Source organism: Notothenia coriiceps, unplaced genomic scaffold (assembly GCF_000735185.1).
Source record: "Notothenia coriiceps isolate Sejong01 unplaced genomic scaffold, NC01 NC01_scaffold00001364, whole genome shotgun sequence".
Classification (NCBI taxonomy): Eukaryota; Metazoa; Chordata; class Actinopteri; order Perciformes; family Nototheniidae; genus Notothenia; species Notothenia coriiceps.
This window is the reverse complement of record NW_011334065.1, coordinates 94,486-111,563: the sequence shown is the minus strand read 5'-3', so window position 1 is coordinate 111,563 and position 17,078 is coordinate 94,486. Positions and strand designations below refer to the sequence as shown.

The 17,078-nt window shown below is 45.6% G+C and overlaps 1 protein-coding gene across 2 annotated transcripts in view; it reads right to left on the bottom strand.

Annotated features, from left to right (window-relative positions):
• Window positions 1-21: 21 nt before the first annotated feature.
• Window positions 22-17,078, bottom strand: part of gli3 (GLI family zinc finger 3) — a 99,388-nt gene continuing 82,331 nt past the window's right edge. Inside the window, exons 7-15 of one of the 2 annotated variants that reach the window (XM_010788377.1) lie at window positions 16,315-16,534; window positions 14,636-14,855; window positions 13,498-13,611; window positions 12,483-12,623; window positions 6,879-7,028; window positions 6,622-6,786; window positions 6,247-6,528; window positions 4,722-5,115; window positions 22-4,152 (exon numbers count right to left, since the gene is read on the bottom strand). In XM_010788377.1, the coding sequence (XP_010786679.1) occupies window positions 1,817-4,152; window positions 4,722-5,115; window positions 6,247-6,528; window positions 6,622-6,786; window positions 6,879-7,028; window positions 12,483-12,623; window positions 13,498-13,611; window positions 14,636-14,855; window positions 16,315-16,534 (4,022 nt within the window). In that variant the 3' untranslated portion in view covers window positions 22-1,816. The remainder of the gene's footprint in view (window positions 4,153-4,721; window positions 5,116-6,246; window positions 6,529-6,621; window positions 6,787-6,878; window positions 7,029-12,482; window positions 12,624-13,497; window positions 13,612-14,635; window positions 14,856-16,314; window positions 16,535-17,078) is intronic. The other variant, XM_010788385.1, reaches the window with a different exon arrangement.

Here is a 17,078-nt window from a genome sequence, read left to right as displayed (position 1 = left end):
GACTTAAAATATAAGTTCTTTTTAATTTATTTTCTCATTTTTATTAAAACCATACAAACATTTGTAGTCAGTTATAAAAGAGCAAAGTGGCTCTTCTGGCGGACTGGCCGCTCCGCTCTGAGCCAGATCTGTCTGGCCTCTACCCAGGGCCTGGGAATCGCTGCTTTCAAAGTCAATTCTTTATTGGCCCCAGGATATTTCCCATTTCCTCTGCTAAACCTACAGAAAGTGTATTGTATTTACACATTATATATAAAAGAGCACAACAAAATGTGAAAACTTAAAAAAAACAAAATCAAAGAAAAGTAGAATGCATTTTGCAAATCTGAACTTTTCTGATAGTCTGACTTTTCATATATAAATGTTCTGTCATTTTATATTTGTTCAGGTCTCACAAGACACTTTACATGTTTAATATTTTTTTATTTTTCACAATGGAAGATTGGCAGTGATCTTTCTCTTGATCGACAGGCAGATACTGTACGTATAAGGCACATATCTCAATATAATTTCCTTCCCTCAAAGAAAATAATTTCTACTTCTTTGAAGAAGAAAAAACCACCAATGCACAGCTACAAAATGATAAAAGTACCAAAGAACAACAAAACAATTTGAACCTCATTGCTTTGACGCTGAATAAAAGGTAAACTACTCCATATTCTGTGTCCAGTCACATAGGACTGCAAGGCAATACTAACACTGTTCACAAATTTACTGCAAGACTTGATGGCAGTCCACATTCTGAATTTAAGAGCTTTGGAGAAAACAATACAGAGGATTTCCTATCAAACAGAACACGTCACTTAACAGCATTTACTGTATCTTTACGAGAGGGAAATTCATGTGCTGTGGACCACTGTTGGTCATCAAGACAGATTAAAAACATGAAATAATCATATCTATTTATGTAAGCATACATAACGCACCAACGGGGACCTTTGATCATAAAGGAGAAAATGTCCATTTTCATATCAGCTCCAAACAACCGTGCAATCCAATGTCAACATTTGATTTTCACAAACAGAATATAAAAACACTGTTATATACACTTGTGAGTACCTTACCAGACTAACTAAACCAAGCCATTTAGATATCAAGGGGACGACTATCTACAGTACCTTGAAGACTTGAATGTGTTCGTTACCATACTGCAGTTACTCTCCACAAAAACACCACTTGGTAAAACTTGGTAGAAGCACTGAAACATTTACAGATTCACAAAAGTAACAAACAAAATAACAGCAAATGTAAATACACCACTTATTAAAAACCTATGATATATGATACAAAGTTATCACCAGGGCCTGCTAAATAATGACCCATTTCTGACCTGCTGTAACCAGAATGGATTGAGCGGCTTTGTACCTGTGGGATCAGGACTGCAGATACTTGGCACATGGGCTGGTCTATAAACTTATATAGACAGTGTTCATGTTTTACCTTGAATACATGCATCTTTACTGATAGTGTATACAGCAAAACCAGTGACAATAAACCAAATACTGTTTAAAGGAGTGAACTTTTTCTCACCATCACATGGAAATACAAAGAGAAGAGCTTCCAAAAATAGCCTACATTCCAGAAAAGGAATATAACTATTTATCTATACATAATTTTGACACATCCCGTTTCTGTGTGGGATGACCTTTTTACAAAATAAATGGGTTTGGCAATTGCCTTTTCCAGAACACTTTAAGTACATATTAAAGTTCTCGTAATTGTCACTTTGGTCTAAATCTTCACATACACCAGAGTTTTTCTCTTCCTTTTTTTACATTTTTCTGAAGGGAGGAGATAGCAAAGAGGGAGAAAGCAGCTACCGCATGATAGCCAGGAACTTGCTCTCCTCAGCCAGTGTGGTGAGCAGAGAGCTCATGTCTCCGATCGCCATGTTGTTCAGGCCGGGGGCCACACTGTGGAAGGTCGCAGATGCTCGAGGCGTGGTCAGGCGTGATGAGGTCCTGGACAGACCCTGGAAGATGGAGGGACTCAACACTCCTGAGACCAGGCTACCCTGGTCATAGCCATCCTCCAGCATGGCACCAAAGTCTAGACTTACGCCCTCATCTAATAAACTGGGCACATTGCCATCCACTGTGCTGGTCACCTGGTCTGCACCAGGGGAGAGCAGGCTTGCCGTGTTCTCGTTGCCAGCACCTTGTCCCACAGACTCAGCTATGGAGTCCAGCAAGCACTGCTCCTCTAGGATAGGGAACGCCTTAACATCTGGTGGTTCGAAAGAGAGGCATTCATCAAAGCCATGCTCTAAGTATCCATGGTCTGGGCCCTCTAGTTTCAGCCCAGATACCTGATGCGCAAGGGAACAGTGGTCCCCACTTTTCTGCAATTGTTGCTGTTCACCACAGTTCTCTGGGTTGAGGTACTGCTGGGTCCGCACTGAATTCCTGTAACCGATCGGTGGGCGAGGGACATGGACCTGTCGATTGTGATGAACAGCAGTTCCCTGGGAGAGGCTGGGGATGTTGTCCATAGAGGTCCTGCTAAGGATAAGGTTGTTCCCAATTTGGCAAGAGGTGGTGTGGTTCTGTTGGAAGTGGCTCTGCTTCTGAGGTCCATTGGAGGCCTGCTGTTTGAAGGCCTGCGGAAGAGGCGCGTCTACGATCTGTGAGAAGTTAGGCCTTCCAAAGGTGTTTGTAGAGTTGTGACTAGTACCTCTCATCTGCATGCAGGAGTTAGGTGATGTTTCAAGCTTAACCCCAGGGTTGACACAACAAGCATTTTGAGGCAGATTAGCCTGAGCACAACTGTTCGGGAAATCAAGGGGCGCTTGCTGCTGAACCACCATGTTTCCAAACCTGCCAAAAGGTGCAGATATTGTTCCATGGTCTGTGCCAGACCACCTTCCACACTGTGTTTGGTGGTTTTGTTCTCTCTGAGGAGACCTGTCAACACTGCCAGAGCTCACTTCATTCCACTGGATGGGAAGCTTACTCGGGCTTGTCCGCTCTGCTATCTGCTGGAGACTTTGGGATCCAGGAAAGGCCATATTCAACCCTGATGTCTGGATCAGTTCTACTTCCTCCATAGATGGATGGGAGACGTCCCTTTGGCCAGAAGCTAATTGGTCCTCAATGTGCATATAGGAGCCACCATCCACCTGAGCCTGGGAGTGAAGATACTGCACCAGGTCATCTGGCAGCATATCCTCATCCCCAAGTAACATGCCAGCCTGATCCTCCATGGCCAGTGCTTCTAAAGCTGCGTGTTCTGCGATGCTAGGAGTGTACGGTGAGTGCTGCAGGCCTCTCTGAAGGTTGCCCTCTGATCGCGTGTAGTTCTGTAGGCCAAAGCTGCGGGTTTCAGGGGACGAATGATGGGACAAGGGCGGAAGAGGGTGGAGGTTGTTGAGGCTGTTGAAGCGTTGCACTGGTGGCAGATTGCAAACGTCGCGAGTCTGCGTCCGCACTGGGTCGCTGGCCCTCCGGTTCCCATTCAGTGGCCCCTCGCCAGGATAGAGGACTCTCCTCCGATGACCTGCATGACCCACATACCCATTGGTGTACCCGTTGGTGCCATCACCGCAGCAATGTGGCCTGACTAGTGGCGGTAAAGGCTGGTTGCTACCACCATCATCCATCATGGCCATGCGCGTCTTCAAGCTCATGCGCTCCATGTTAGGAAGAGGCGTGGGAGGTGGGCCACCAGTGGCTGCTGCATACTTGGCTTTCAGGTGGTAGTGCTGTGCTGGTGTTAAAGTGAGCATACCCCTTGACCCTGCTACTCCTCCCATACCTACTCCTCCTATACCTCCACAGCCCGCACCTAGGTGCATCCCTCCACCCCCTCCTCCTGTCCCACCTCCATAGTGACTCGCCTCGCTTGACCGGCGGGAGGCATCAGTGGAGATGGGGTCGTATGAGTCGGTGGAGCTGAGGTTGTGGAGGCGGCGGTGGTGGCTTGCAGCCATCGTACCCTCACTCTGGGAAGCCTGGCTGGAGCGTCGACTGGAGAAGCAGGGGGAGATACCTGAGGAGCGCCGACTGCTGCTCAGGTAGGCCGAACTGGTGGCGCTACCACTGCTGTCACGCCGGTCTCGGAGCAAATTGAGCACTGTTAGCTCTGTGCTGCTCAGCTCAGGATGAGCAGGTGGCTGAGGAGCAGACACCCCCCACTGCCTGCCCAGACAGGATTCTGAGGGAGAAACACAGACAGAGAAAACGGAATGAGTAAAGGTTGGACTGCAGACAAGGATATGGTGTGTTGAAAGGGAGATTACAGGCTATGAGAAATTAAACACCAAATAAGTAAAGTGCAGATAGATCCCTTAAACAGATGTATGCATATAAACAGACAACATTTGGCCATGAAACACTGTTACATGCTAGTTTCCCTGATATGATGTACGGGTTGATATGGCTCTGATACCATTTCCCAGCGGAACAGTACATTTTAGGCATTAGTTTTGCCTGAATGCTTCAACCGAGATGGGCAAGATGGAAGCCAGGATAAATGTTTTTCTTAAAGCGTGATTTGTGGGTAAGAGTCATTTCTGTATACAGGTGCTTTTCAACTGTAAAAATCTCCACTTGAGCTCAATCACGTGTCGAAATAGGGATAATTCATGCTTAATTTGTGAGTGTTGTTGACTGTAGTTAAATAGTTAAGTAAGAAAATAAATTGTCATACCCACTTGTCACACAGATTGAAGGATTTTCAAACAAGACAAAACTTTGAAAGAAAGTTGAAAAAGTGAAACTAACCCTTCCCCAGGATATTGGGTAGTGTGGAACCTTTTGGGGGCGGTGTAGGGGACAGGGTCCCCAGCCTGGGCAGCACTCCGTTCACCTGCTTCAGCCTCTCCATCTTGATGTGCTCCATCCAGCGCACAGGGCGGCCCACACTGCGCCTTGCCTGCAGGGTCAGCATGGCCGCTGTTGCCGTGGAGACTGTGGAGTCCATGATGGGGCTTGGCTCACCCTCACACTCCTCCTCAAAATCATCTTCGTGTTCTTCTCTCCCCTCGTCCTCCTCTAGCCCCTCCCCTGGCGAGCGTCCGGCGCTCACAGCAAGCTGGACTCCACTGCTGGGATAGGTGCTGACGGGGGACTGGTCACTGCTGCATGTAGACTGACCGCCAGGGCTTGGCTGAGACGTCTGATACAGGCCAGGGAAGAAGAGAAGATTGAGAGACAGAAGGAAAAGAAAGAGAAAGAGGTAAGTTTATCTCAGGACATGTATACAGTATCAATTTCACACAAAAAGATGAATGTAATCTTTTGACGGATGTATTCCCTATAAAATAGGAAAATGATCCTAAAGAATCACAGACCATTAGAAGAGATGCTATTCACATATGCACTTGCATAATCATTCCAGATTGATCTGGTTGTCCAACCCTTGGCAACAAGAAGGGGGAAGAAAAGAGGTATTTGGAGGACAATGCTTTGTACATTATTGGGGCATAAGTAATGCCTCCCCCTGTGATCCAGTCAGGACCAACACAGACAAAAAGGAGAAAACCTGTTTTGGGTTCTTTTCAAAGGATAGGCAAATAGGATAAAGGCCTAATTAGGTTGTTTACTGAATTTTAGGAAGTATGTTGCACTGAGGAATAATGGAATTACTTTTTTCTGGCATCCATCTTCAACATTGTTTAGAGGGCATTCGTCCTGTTAGCTGTTGAATGAAGTTGGCTGCCTATCAGAGCCCTGGGCAGTATGGGGCGTACTTTCAGTGCCCACAGAGTTCAGCCCAAAGCATTGGGCATTGCTCAGAAAAATGCATTGCCTTTGGTAAATAACATTGCCAATCTTCAGAGTGATGCAAAACGAGAAGAATCTGTTTTATATGAATATGAAGGATGAGGGAGACCAACGTAATCACAATTTGACCATGTTTTGGGTGAAAGTCAAGCAGTTGTGATGGGATGAGAGAAGACGATAAACAGAGCAAAAACCACGATGAGCCACGATGGGAAAAAGTGAGACTCACACAGAATACTTTACAAATGCAATGTGAAGGGGATACCTATCTCACCTGATTACCCACTGTCCTTAGAAAGGGAGGTAGAGAAATGCCATAGCATTGGATAGGAAGAAAAAGTTTACTCATTAGAAGATTTTAGTGTTAAATGTGCATGCCCCCAATGAAATGTTAAGTCACAGTCACACTCAGTACAAGGCATTCAAATGTTCTATGTTAAAGTGAAGGAATAGGTTAATCAGAAAATAATTAAAATAGGATAGGATAAAGGTTTTTCAGCACAATTGATAAAGAAAGTCTTACCATAGGCTTCTCTGTCTTGATAGACTTGACCTGCAGACATTCATCCTGTTTTGAGGTAGCATGGTTGTACTCCCTTTGGTCCGTGTAACCACCCATTTGCCCTGGCGACCGGCCCTGGCTGTTGCCCCCAGGCTCCCGGGGTGGTGGAGGACGCGGGTAATCTCCACGCTGTTTCTTGGTGACGTGCGCCTCCGGTCCGTGCACCGTCTTCACGTGCTTGCGTAAGGAGCTAGGATCCGTGTAGCGTTTGGTGCAGCCTGGGATTTTGCACACATATGGTTTCTAAAAATGAAAGGAGAAAGATGAGCTGTGAAAAACACTTTCATTCAGCAAAGTCAAAGGATCATAACTGGCCTGAATCACGTTTGTCAGTACCTCGTTTGAGTGTGTGCGATTCTGGTGTTTCGCCCGGTCTGAGGCATTGGAAAAGGCCTTGTTGCAGCCTTCGTGTTCACACACATACGGTTTCTCTCCGGTGTGCGAGCGTAAGTGAGTTTTAAGGTTTTCGAGACGGGAGTAGGCCTTGGCACAGCCCTCAAACTGCAGAAAAGAGAAACAAGGGGGCATCACTCATACAGCCTGAATCTTGTGTTACCAGGTAGCTTTTCAGAAAATAACGAAAGGTTTCTTACCGTGCACTTGTGGGGTTTTTCCCCAGTATGCCTGCGCATGTGGACCACCAGCATGTACTGCGCCTTGAAGGGCTTCTGCTCTCGAGAACATTCCTCCCACCGACACACAAACTCCTTCTTCTCCCCATGGATGTGGTCATTGTTGATGTGCTACAAAAGATGGTGAGATAAACTTTAACCAAACATCAATCATTGGATTATTATAAGCTCTATTAAGTGCAATGTCATTTTGCATTGAATTGATTAGTTGTTTAGCTTGAGGTGTTTTTGCCCTGCAGCAAATATGACATTTCCTTTTCTGTTTTCCATTTCATTTCTCTTAAAACTCTTTTCCATTATTTTCCATCAGTGTTAGAATCAGCACAAACACAGGGGGAAAAGTCAGTCTTGTGAGTCTCAGTGTCCAATCTGAACAGGATTTTCAAATAAAACCCTGTCACTTCACATCACAGTGGGCCCTCGCCCCTCCATGACAAGTGCTGACAGTTGTGCTGCCGTGGCAACTTCCGATCTAAAGGCTTAGGAAGGAGGGAGAGGTGGGAGGGAGGTGAGGAGATATCAAGGGGGAGAAATCAAAAGTTCAGTCAAGGCATCTGAAATGTTAGGGCTTTACAACTCCAGCCAAGCATTATATCTGTGAGCAGCATCTTCTCTTCTTACTAACTGTCTCATAAAACTGGGTAAGTGGTGGATGTTCCAAAAGAATGAAGGAGGTGAGGATGGGGGGGAAAGTCACGCAGACCCTCTGGGGACAAAGTCAACATCTGGCTGTTTTTCAGAGTCAACACTGTGGTAGCCTTTCAGGGAGCAATTTAAACCCAGGGATACAGACACAATATCCTGACCAAAATAAATGGCATTATTACATTCCTGAGCAGCGGAGAAGAGCCTTTTTACCTTGGGGGTGAAAGGAGAAAAATAAATGGGGGGGGGGATAAATAGAGACTTGACTTTGAATGCTCTAAATGTCTGGGGAAAACCCTTTCTTTGAGCACTTACTCGCAGAATTGTTAAGCTATAAAACATGCAGGACCAAAGCAAAATAAAGAATCCAGGGTCAGTTCCCCTCTAGGCATGACAAGGCTCTGACAATGGCATCTTTGTTCCTCCCCTGCGCCCTGCCCACTGGCCAGATCATGACCCCACATATAACTATAACCATGACATCCACCAGAAACCGCCCTATTTCCAATCTTTCTTCAAGGCTTTTTGACCCTAAGCATGCCACTGCACTCCCTTCCCAGTAATACTGAAGGGGGAGTATCGACAAATGAGTCAGCGCAGCAACAGCAGTGTGCGACAGCAAAAGCAAAGAGTAAAATGACACTAAAATATCCGCAAAGGACCTCCATTATTCTCGCTTGACACTTTTTAATTCTAAAGTGACAAAACAAGACTAATTCCAGGGGAAATGATTGGGGACTGGGTGACCACAGACATTAGTGAAGTTTCCCCAAGATTGATCTTCCTCCCGACCTCGGTCCGAGCCTCACAAAACCTTACTCGTCTTCTCTTTTTCTTCCTTTCTGTGAGGGAATCCCTGTGGCAAGCAATCGGTCTGTTGTGAGCAGCATTCAATATCCCCGGGCTGAGAGCGATGGGAGAGCGCCGTGGTGTTGGATCACGCGGGTGGTTGGAACAACACGAGCGCATGCACACACAGATGGATACACACTCGCACTCTGTTTGTACAAATGAAGGAGGTCGCTGACGGGTGTGATGCATGAGGCTCTGAGCTGACAGAGAGGGGTGGGGGGACAGACAGCACGGGGAGAGGGGCCGCCGAGAAACCTAATGGCATGATCTAATAGCAATTCTTATTGAATCAATAATCTCCATGCTGAGCAGACAGGCCACGTTGGCCGGCTAAATCGACAAACAGGTGCTGATAGCAGTGGAGAGGCAGGTTATTCATCTTCCCCTTGCCAGCTTATCGGCCAACAACTGTAAAAAACGCAGCCAAGATGGATTTAGGAGGCAGTCGCACGACAGGGAGCGCCGGGGACACGGACACAGGGGACACTGAGGCCGTGTGACGTATGAGAGGCACACACACAGACACAAAGACAGGTGCAGGGACTGTTTTCTTGGTCCCGGTGCTTGGGTAGAAACATCCAAAAAAGCAACAAAACAATTCCCACTTGGATTTTTATGTCTTCAGAAAGAATTAAAAGTATATGGTTTAAAAATGAGTCATTCTATACTATTCTAAAAAAACATGCATCCCTACACCTTTAATAATAGACTGTAACACACAGAATCCTTTTTTTGCGTGCTATTTCTCAGCATTTGCCCATTTCTGTATCAATCTCCATGACTCCTTATCAAACTCTCTCTGGGACATAGCCCTCATGCATTAGAATGCAAGCGTGCATGAAAAGAGGGCCTGTTTACAAGGCAATTTCACTAAGCTGTGGGACCCGCAACACCGTTTAGCTTTATCAAACAGTGCCTAATAAATCATATGCTCTTTTGTGATGTCAGTTGCTGAAGTGCTTTGTGTAAAGAGAGGGAAAAAAAGAGCATGAAAAAGGCAAAGAAGGGAGGGAAGGAGGAGGGAGGAAGTAAAAGGGGGAGAAATTGAGGGAAGGAGGGAGGATGAGAGTAAGTGAGTGAGCGGGCAGGGGGCAGGGAGCTAGAATTGGCATGTGTAATTCAGCACAGTCTTTTCATCTTAGAGTAAGATATTCTTGACAGATAAGGGGCCTAATCCTTCTCCTGATCAAAAAAAATCTGCATTTTGCCAATTAAAAGCCTGCTCCAGCAGCCAGGGGGGGGGGGGGGGGCTGCCTTCAGACTGCGCCCGCTTTTATCTCGCTTTAACACCGGGGAGGCGCACAGCAGCCGCCTCCACAAGGCTGCACACAGGCAGAGCCCGCTCCCCATCTGAGAACAAGGACATCGCAGCGCCACCTATGTAGATGACCTGGAACAGAATGGTAGACTGTGGAGGGGGGGGGGGAAGACCTGATGAGCTCTGAGAACACACACATGCAGACCACCATCAGACACCACTCATATAAAGTCTGAAACATCCCCACAAATCTGTATGATAGCAGGCCTACATTGACAGGAGAATCCACTAAAAGAAGAAACAAAAGATCAAAGGTCAAATACATTTGAAAAAGGCAGGATATTCACATAAATGTTTACTTTTAAAAAGAAGCTGAAGAATATTAAATTAATTCATCTTGCATAACACCACACTCAGTGTTTGCAAAACCCTTAAGTCTATAGCCACAATTTAGTTTTACAAAATGCTTTTCCTTACAGAGAAGAATATTGCTTACATATATTGTATTTGTACAAGGGAACTAAAACTGCAAAGCTCTGTTTTAGATTCCTCCATGTCAAAGTATTAGTAATAATAAAATAGTGTTGGGCAAGGCCATATTAGGGCATTATGAAGTGTTGGGTTGGCATCTCCGGCAACTAAACTGAGCCCCACTTCAAGAGAGACATTAAAGAAGCCACCAGGCCTTATCTTTAAAAGTACTCGCTTCAAGCGGTAAAGAGGGGAGGGACAGAAAATGAAAGAGAAAATGTGAGAGGGAGAGGTTCATGCCCAAAAATGGGGAAGCAAAAGAATTTGTAGCTGATGCCGAGAGGGAGATGGAGAGGTATAGAGAGTTGAAATGTAATAAATGAAATAAATACAGCAAACTAAAATTGACACCCGCCTCGCTTTTGCTGACTGGGAAGGCCAGATAAGTGAGCTAAATTGCACAGATCTGATGTTTATCTTATCGGCTGCACCGAGAGCGCTTAAACGCAGATGATAAAGGAACGTGGTGGCGTGTCATGTTGAGAGCATGCTTGAGAGTGTAAAAATATGCATGGAGAGCGCAGCAGGAGTGCTTTTGAACAAGGTGGAGAGCAACAAGGGTGGTGGGAAGGCTTAATTCTAAAATTAGGCCAACCACAAAGGAAAGGGGATATTTGAATCAGTGCAGCTGGTACTTTAAATACTTTAAAAACATTTAGCACAGCAGTCAAATCTTTCAAAACATTAGATATGTTAAAACTTTGTGCAAACGCTGGTGGTTCAATTAGTTTTCGTTTTTTTTATCATGTTTTTTTTCCCCGAAGCCATTTCAGAAGACAAGTACAAGGGGGAAGGGACGCTCCATTGTTTGGTTATGTGGAAATCCCCCCACCCCCAAACCCCTCCCAGTGTGTGAGGAGAGACACTGTGGTCCAAATACTGTACTTATCCTATTACTGAGGGGGGTGGGGGTGTGGAGAGATAAGAGCGTTTTTTCCCCTCCGCTCTGCTGAATTAGAGGACACGGATTCTGTAGGCGAAGACTTTTATTGGCATCTCTCTGCATATCTGCATGTGCATAGAAAATGAGAAATAAAATGCAATATCAGAAAGTCAAATGGAAAAAAATATATATTCTCAGATGGAGGAAATGGAAAACTAATAAGGATTTTGTAAGTGTCTGTATACACGGGGATCTGATAATAAGGTCAGCTTGGCAAGGTTAGGCTGGATAGTATTTGTGGAGAGATGAGAGAACATTGTTTTGCTCAGATGGCCACCTGCTGTGACTACAGTAGGGGGAGCAAGCTTTTCCTCCATTAAGAAGCCATCCTCCCTTCCTCTCCCACCACCTTAACTCATCCCGCCCCCTGAAACAGGGGCAAGAAGTTGTCAAGATTCTCAACCTTTGAGCCGAGCCCTTCAAACACGGGAGGCAGCCCATTCCGCGCTGAGGATATCAATTATAGATAGGGGTTACCACCGCGGCTGAGGATTGCAATGTCAAGACGGCAAATAGACAGCTGTGGAGAGCTGAGGATCTTTCTATCAGATGTGTGCTGATGTGTGTTTCACATGTGTGTGCGTGCCTTGTTCACAGCATCATATTGGTTTATTTTCAACTCCAACTTCAGTCTGCCCTGTGAGTGCTTCACAAGCCAAGGGAGAGTTGCAGAGCTAAGTAGAGGGGGTGGCGCGACCCATAATGTCATTAATATTTAGCTTAGCATTGAACCCTCTGGCGCACTGTGATGAGAGGTCATCCATCTCCTGGGCTGTGTGAGAGTTCTGATAACAGGCAGGAGGAAGGCCGGTCCAGTGTTGTACACAAAGCTCACATCCTGACTCTGGGAGGCTTAACCCGCCAAATCACTTAGCTGCGTTCAGCTGTGAGATGTGCTCTCCAGCTTCTGAGTCCATTACCACCGTCCCTATATCCAATCAGGAATCCGGCAGCAGTATCAGTCAATGCCTGCAGCACTGACTCTTTCTGTAGGGTGCTGCTGCACAGACGCACAGGCAGGGGTTGTGGCCTGATAGGAGGCATTGTGCACAAAAGCACAGCTGCAGTGCATGTAGCTGAGATCCACTGAGCTGGAGGATAGAAACACTGAAAACTCTCACAGCACAGAGACATTTTAGTCTTTTATTTTGAGCCATACCGTGAATGCTTCATTTTCATTTGTTAACACCCTGTTATGTTTTCCTGAAAGAAACATTAGTCCCGGAGAACAACTGGGGCTAAGTGAACACTTCTCTGCCCACAGGAAGGGATGGATTATGATACAAAATATCTTTTAAACAGCACATTTACATTCTTTTAAATCAGCGTTACTCACTTGTACTAGCTGCTCCTGCGTGTCAAACTCGCGGCAACAGTTCTCCCAGTGGCAGTTTGTCTCATAAACCAGCTCTGGCTCCTGTTTGCTTTCATCCTTGTCCCCTTCCTCTTTCACCAGGGTCATCCCATCCGGATGGTCCTGAGGAAAAAAACAGTTACAATATTTTAGTTCAACGACTAAGCACAGCGTTTTGCAAATACTGAAAAAACTACTGGAACTGCCTTCCTCCCCCCAATATCAGTCCATCTAAATTTGTCATGAAAGTATATTTTTTTATGGCCTTTCTGGTTTACATCTTAGGCCCAGCCAAAAATGATTTGGTCACAGGTCTCAGCCACAGTGCCCTTGTTAGTCTGGCCTTGTCTGGCTGCCATGAAGAAAAGTGTGGAGAGGAAATGTAGCGCTGAAAGCCCCGCTCTGTGTTTTGGGGGTTGTTATACGACAGGACTGGGGTAAGTATTTGAGGAATCTAACCCCCTTTTCCTGCTAGAGGTTGCTCTATTAGCCCAGACATATTTCACTGTCACAGTTAGGAGGCTGAGTGGAGCAGAGTCTGCACCCCAGGCGGAATCTGCTGCTGGCTGAATATCAACTCTAATAAGGTTTTTTTCCTGCAGATGCAAACATTAACTGTTATCACATTTCTCTTTCATTTCTCCAGGCACTTAAAATGTTGATTAAACAAAAACAATTTCCTTCTGGTCTCCCAGAGATCAATGAATTGTTCGGAAACAGCGGCTGATAAGAGCAGAGTGGGAAACACCAAGAAACAGCCAAATGAAGGTAAATAAATAAAAACTGTGGCTGGTAAGCTTGTGTATTGTTGCGGCAGATGACCCATTATTATGTGCGCGTCGTATTGTAGTGGAAAAATAAAAACTTGGCTGGATGCTAGGATTTACCATCAGAATTGTTTGCCAGAATGTGGATAGCTTTGTCAGATAGCTGAAGAGAAACCTATGGACCCAGTGAGTTCAAATATATGTTTATATTTATGATGGACAATCCTCACTTGTACGCTCAGTGCGCCTGGGCTCGGCATCTCTTCCTCTGGTTTCATTTTGGAGCGTTTGTGGTGCATTGGGTCCCCTGTGCTGCTCACTGCAGATTCACTTGTTGGTTTGATCTGTTAAAAGAAGAGATATGTCATCATGTTGAGGTTCCTGTGACATGGATTTGACTATATATATGATTCAATCGCGGCATTTACTGATATTTCTTATGTTATTCTCTATAGAATAATAAAAAATGCATGTGCTGCTTATAAGTCGATGAATCATTGAGTTAATCAAGCAGAATAAAAACAACTGTGGTTAAACTGTAATGATTTCTGTATACTCAGTCTCAGGCAATAGCTTTTTACTTTGCAGATGAAAAACTATGCAATTGACTGTTTCACATTAGCTCCTATAATCACTGCAATTAAAACAAACTCATGGGCCAATTCAATGAGCCATTCACTGAGCCAATGGATGACCTGAGTTTGGCCCTGGCTTATTTCACCCTTGGGGGAATTCTTGTTACATGCCAAGCTCACAAGAATAAAAGAACAAACAAGAAGGTCCTGTGTGTTGTAGTGTTTCTGTCAGTCTCTGTACACTATCTTCGCTCAAATATATGAGATTCAGCATTGGCCCCGAAGCAATATTCTGTTCATTCAGGAGACGGAAAAGGCAATTTTGGTGTACCTAATTTGAATGAGGCCTCATTTGTGATAACACAAAATTCGAGGGATAGGAAGCAGCAGGGAGGACGCTAATAAACATTGAATATTTACTTCAAATGTGGGCCCGCACATAAAGTGAAGGTTGAGGATGGCGAGAAAGAGCCCCTTTGGATCCATCCATCCATGTCAATATTCCCTCTCTATATCCTTGTTCTCTCTCTAGTGATTAATGGAGTCAGCAGTGGGATTCTATGCTAACAAGCCCCTTGTTGTTTGCTGCAGGCACGTTCTGGGCTGTGAGCGGCAGTCTTAAAAGAAGAGACAACACAAGTAGGAGGAAACTCCCAGGAGACGGGTGCGTGGAGGGGGGGTCCTGCCTGTACCATGTGAGCTTTTTTCGTTTCACTGAAATGTAGCTGGCATGTGACGCCGCTATCTATTACCCGTGATGATGAATCGCACAGGCGCCTGCTGCCGCTCTCACCTGTGAGGAGTCGTTGGAGAGGACTGAGCGCTCGCTCGCGCTGAGCCCTGGGGGTGGGATACCGGGGACGGGCCTCTGGGTGGCGAAGGCCGGCGACGGGTGGATAAGAGGCGGGCTGTGGCCGAAAGCAGAGCCCACGAGCCCCGGCTGACGGCCCATCAGCTGCTGGTGCACGTGCAACGCCACCGGGGATGGAGGGTAGGCGAAGCTTAATGCCGGGCTGAGGGAGCAGAAAGGGAAACAAAACATAAAATAAACTACAACTTCAAAAATGAGGCAAAAAGACAGTGAATAAATGGATTGTTCTGGATAGCTTCTTCTCCCTGAGGACAATCTGACAGGAGATGGTGTGGTAATGCTGGAACCATGGGGCTGCAGGCAGAACCCTGCCAATGAATGTTCAGCTTGTTAACACACAGTGAATTATCATGTGGTCTGTGTAAGGCAGTATGTCATTCTTCCACTGGGCAAAATGATACAGATGATAAACAATCTGGAGTGTGTTGAATAGCCATGTAAATAAAGCCAAATGATTTGCCTCAACCTGAACTAACTTTGTTTATCCTCACAATCCCAGAAGCCACCTCTGGGGTGTGTGTAACCACAGGTGAACCAGCAGATAAACAGAACTGTGTCCGGCCTCCATTCATCCTGAGCCCTGACGCCTCGCTCTCACTGCGGCCCATACGTCTGCTGATCTTATTACGAGCCGAGTGGAAATCAATGGTCCGAGACACATTTGGGGGCCCATCCGCTTGTCATATCACTCATCAGTCTGTTGGCCCTGGCTATTTGGGTCCTGTCACTGGGACAGTGGCTGAGCGCGCAGCATGATTGATCAGCCTCTTCTTACAGATCGCTGATCAATGGCTGTGGGTGGGGCCATGGATCTTTTCTTTCCCCTTCTCTTTTCTTTTCTTTTGCTTCCCGTTGCTGGTACCGGGCCGTGATGTATGTGAGGTTTCCATGAGGTGTACCTGATGACTGACACCAGCCGCCGGGGAGGCAGGCTGACTGGCTGGCTGGGAGATCGTCACCCACATGGGGCATTGACATGGACGATAGGCTACACACACTTTAATTCACTCCACCACACACTTTCTTTCTCATTTCTAATATTGTGTTGCCAAGTGTGCTGCATGAAAAATACAAATCAATGATATTAGAAAACCATCTACACCATCATTCCCCCGGGGAGGTGCAGCTTTCTGATCTATCATTGGCACATTTTGGTCCCCAAATGACCACCTTGAGAGAAGCACAGTCAATAAAAGCTCCTGAAAGACAATCTGACAGGATAAGTCTTTTTTTTCTAACTTTAAAGGGCTAATCTAGGGCTTTTGTATGAACTCCCATAATATATGGGGACCAATAATAGAATATTGAGAATCAGTACAACAAAAAGATGCCGTTTTAGCCTGGCTTGTTTGCGATATGCTAAAATACCCTGAGTTTTATTCAATAGTGTGGGTCAAGCTCTGGCATCACTAGATCCTACATTTCCCATAATGCAAATTGATTGTGTGTTTCATTACATCCCCCAAGCTCTTACACTTTAAGTTTGTAATGCAGGCTTTATGTCAAAGTTTTTATGTCTAAAGCACAATCTGAAATAAATAATAACCAAAAAGGATATAAGAAATGAATAATTGACACAGGACCATTTTTCTTTCAGCTACCTGATGGCTCCCGCAGAGAGGTGACCGTAGGAGCCGCTGGTGGACGAGCTGGAGCGGGAGTTGTTGAGCATGGTGACGAGAGAGTTGGGGGAGTGGCGGATTCTCGTCTGCAGGTCGAAGCTGTGCTCAGAGAGGGGGGAGATGGGCAGGGGGCGCTTCCTGTTTGGCCGCGTTGGCAGCCTGGGGCTCGGGAATCGAGAATCTGCAGAGAGGAGGAGATCTGAGTAAGGTAAAGGAAAAAAAATACAAGGTTAAATTGAACTTTACAACTGTGCTCCTTCATTCAAAGTTTCTCTGAGGAGCGTCAGATAAATTCATTGGTAACAATCCCAAAAACATTGGTTTGCTGCTTTACACGTTTGACTTCATCCTAACCTAATCTAACCCTAACAGATGACATTTTTGTCAATCATCACACAAAAGGATCATCTGAATGAGTGTTCAGCTGTCACTTGATGCACTGCTTGCATTTCATCCATGAGAAAACATGTCTTTTATGTTGGAGAAATGCTCTGACTGTGTATGGTAATATTTAATCAAGTCCAATTTGACTCGTTATTCAAATGCAATCAATGTTGACTGGAAATACTAAAAAGGGGTTTTGAAAAGGTAAAAGGCGGAAACAGCGCAACCATTCTCTCTACACATACAATGAGCCACGGGTAGAGATTAAAACATGACTTTTGTTGTCTTTTCACATGGAGATGTCACAAACAAGACAGGGAAAAACAGAGGGAGATGGAAGGAGGGGGGAAAGCGCTGAG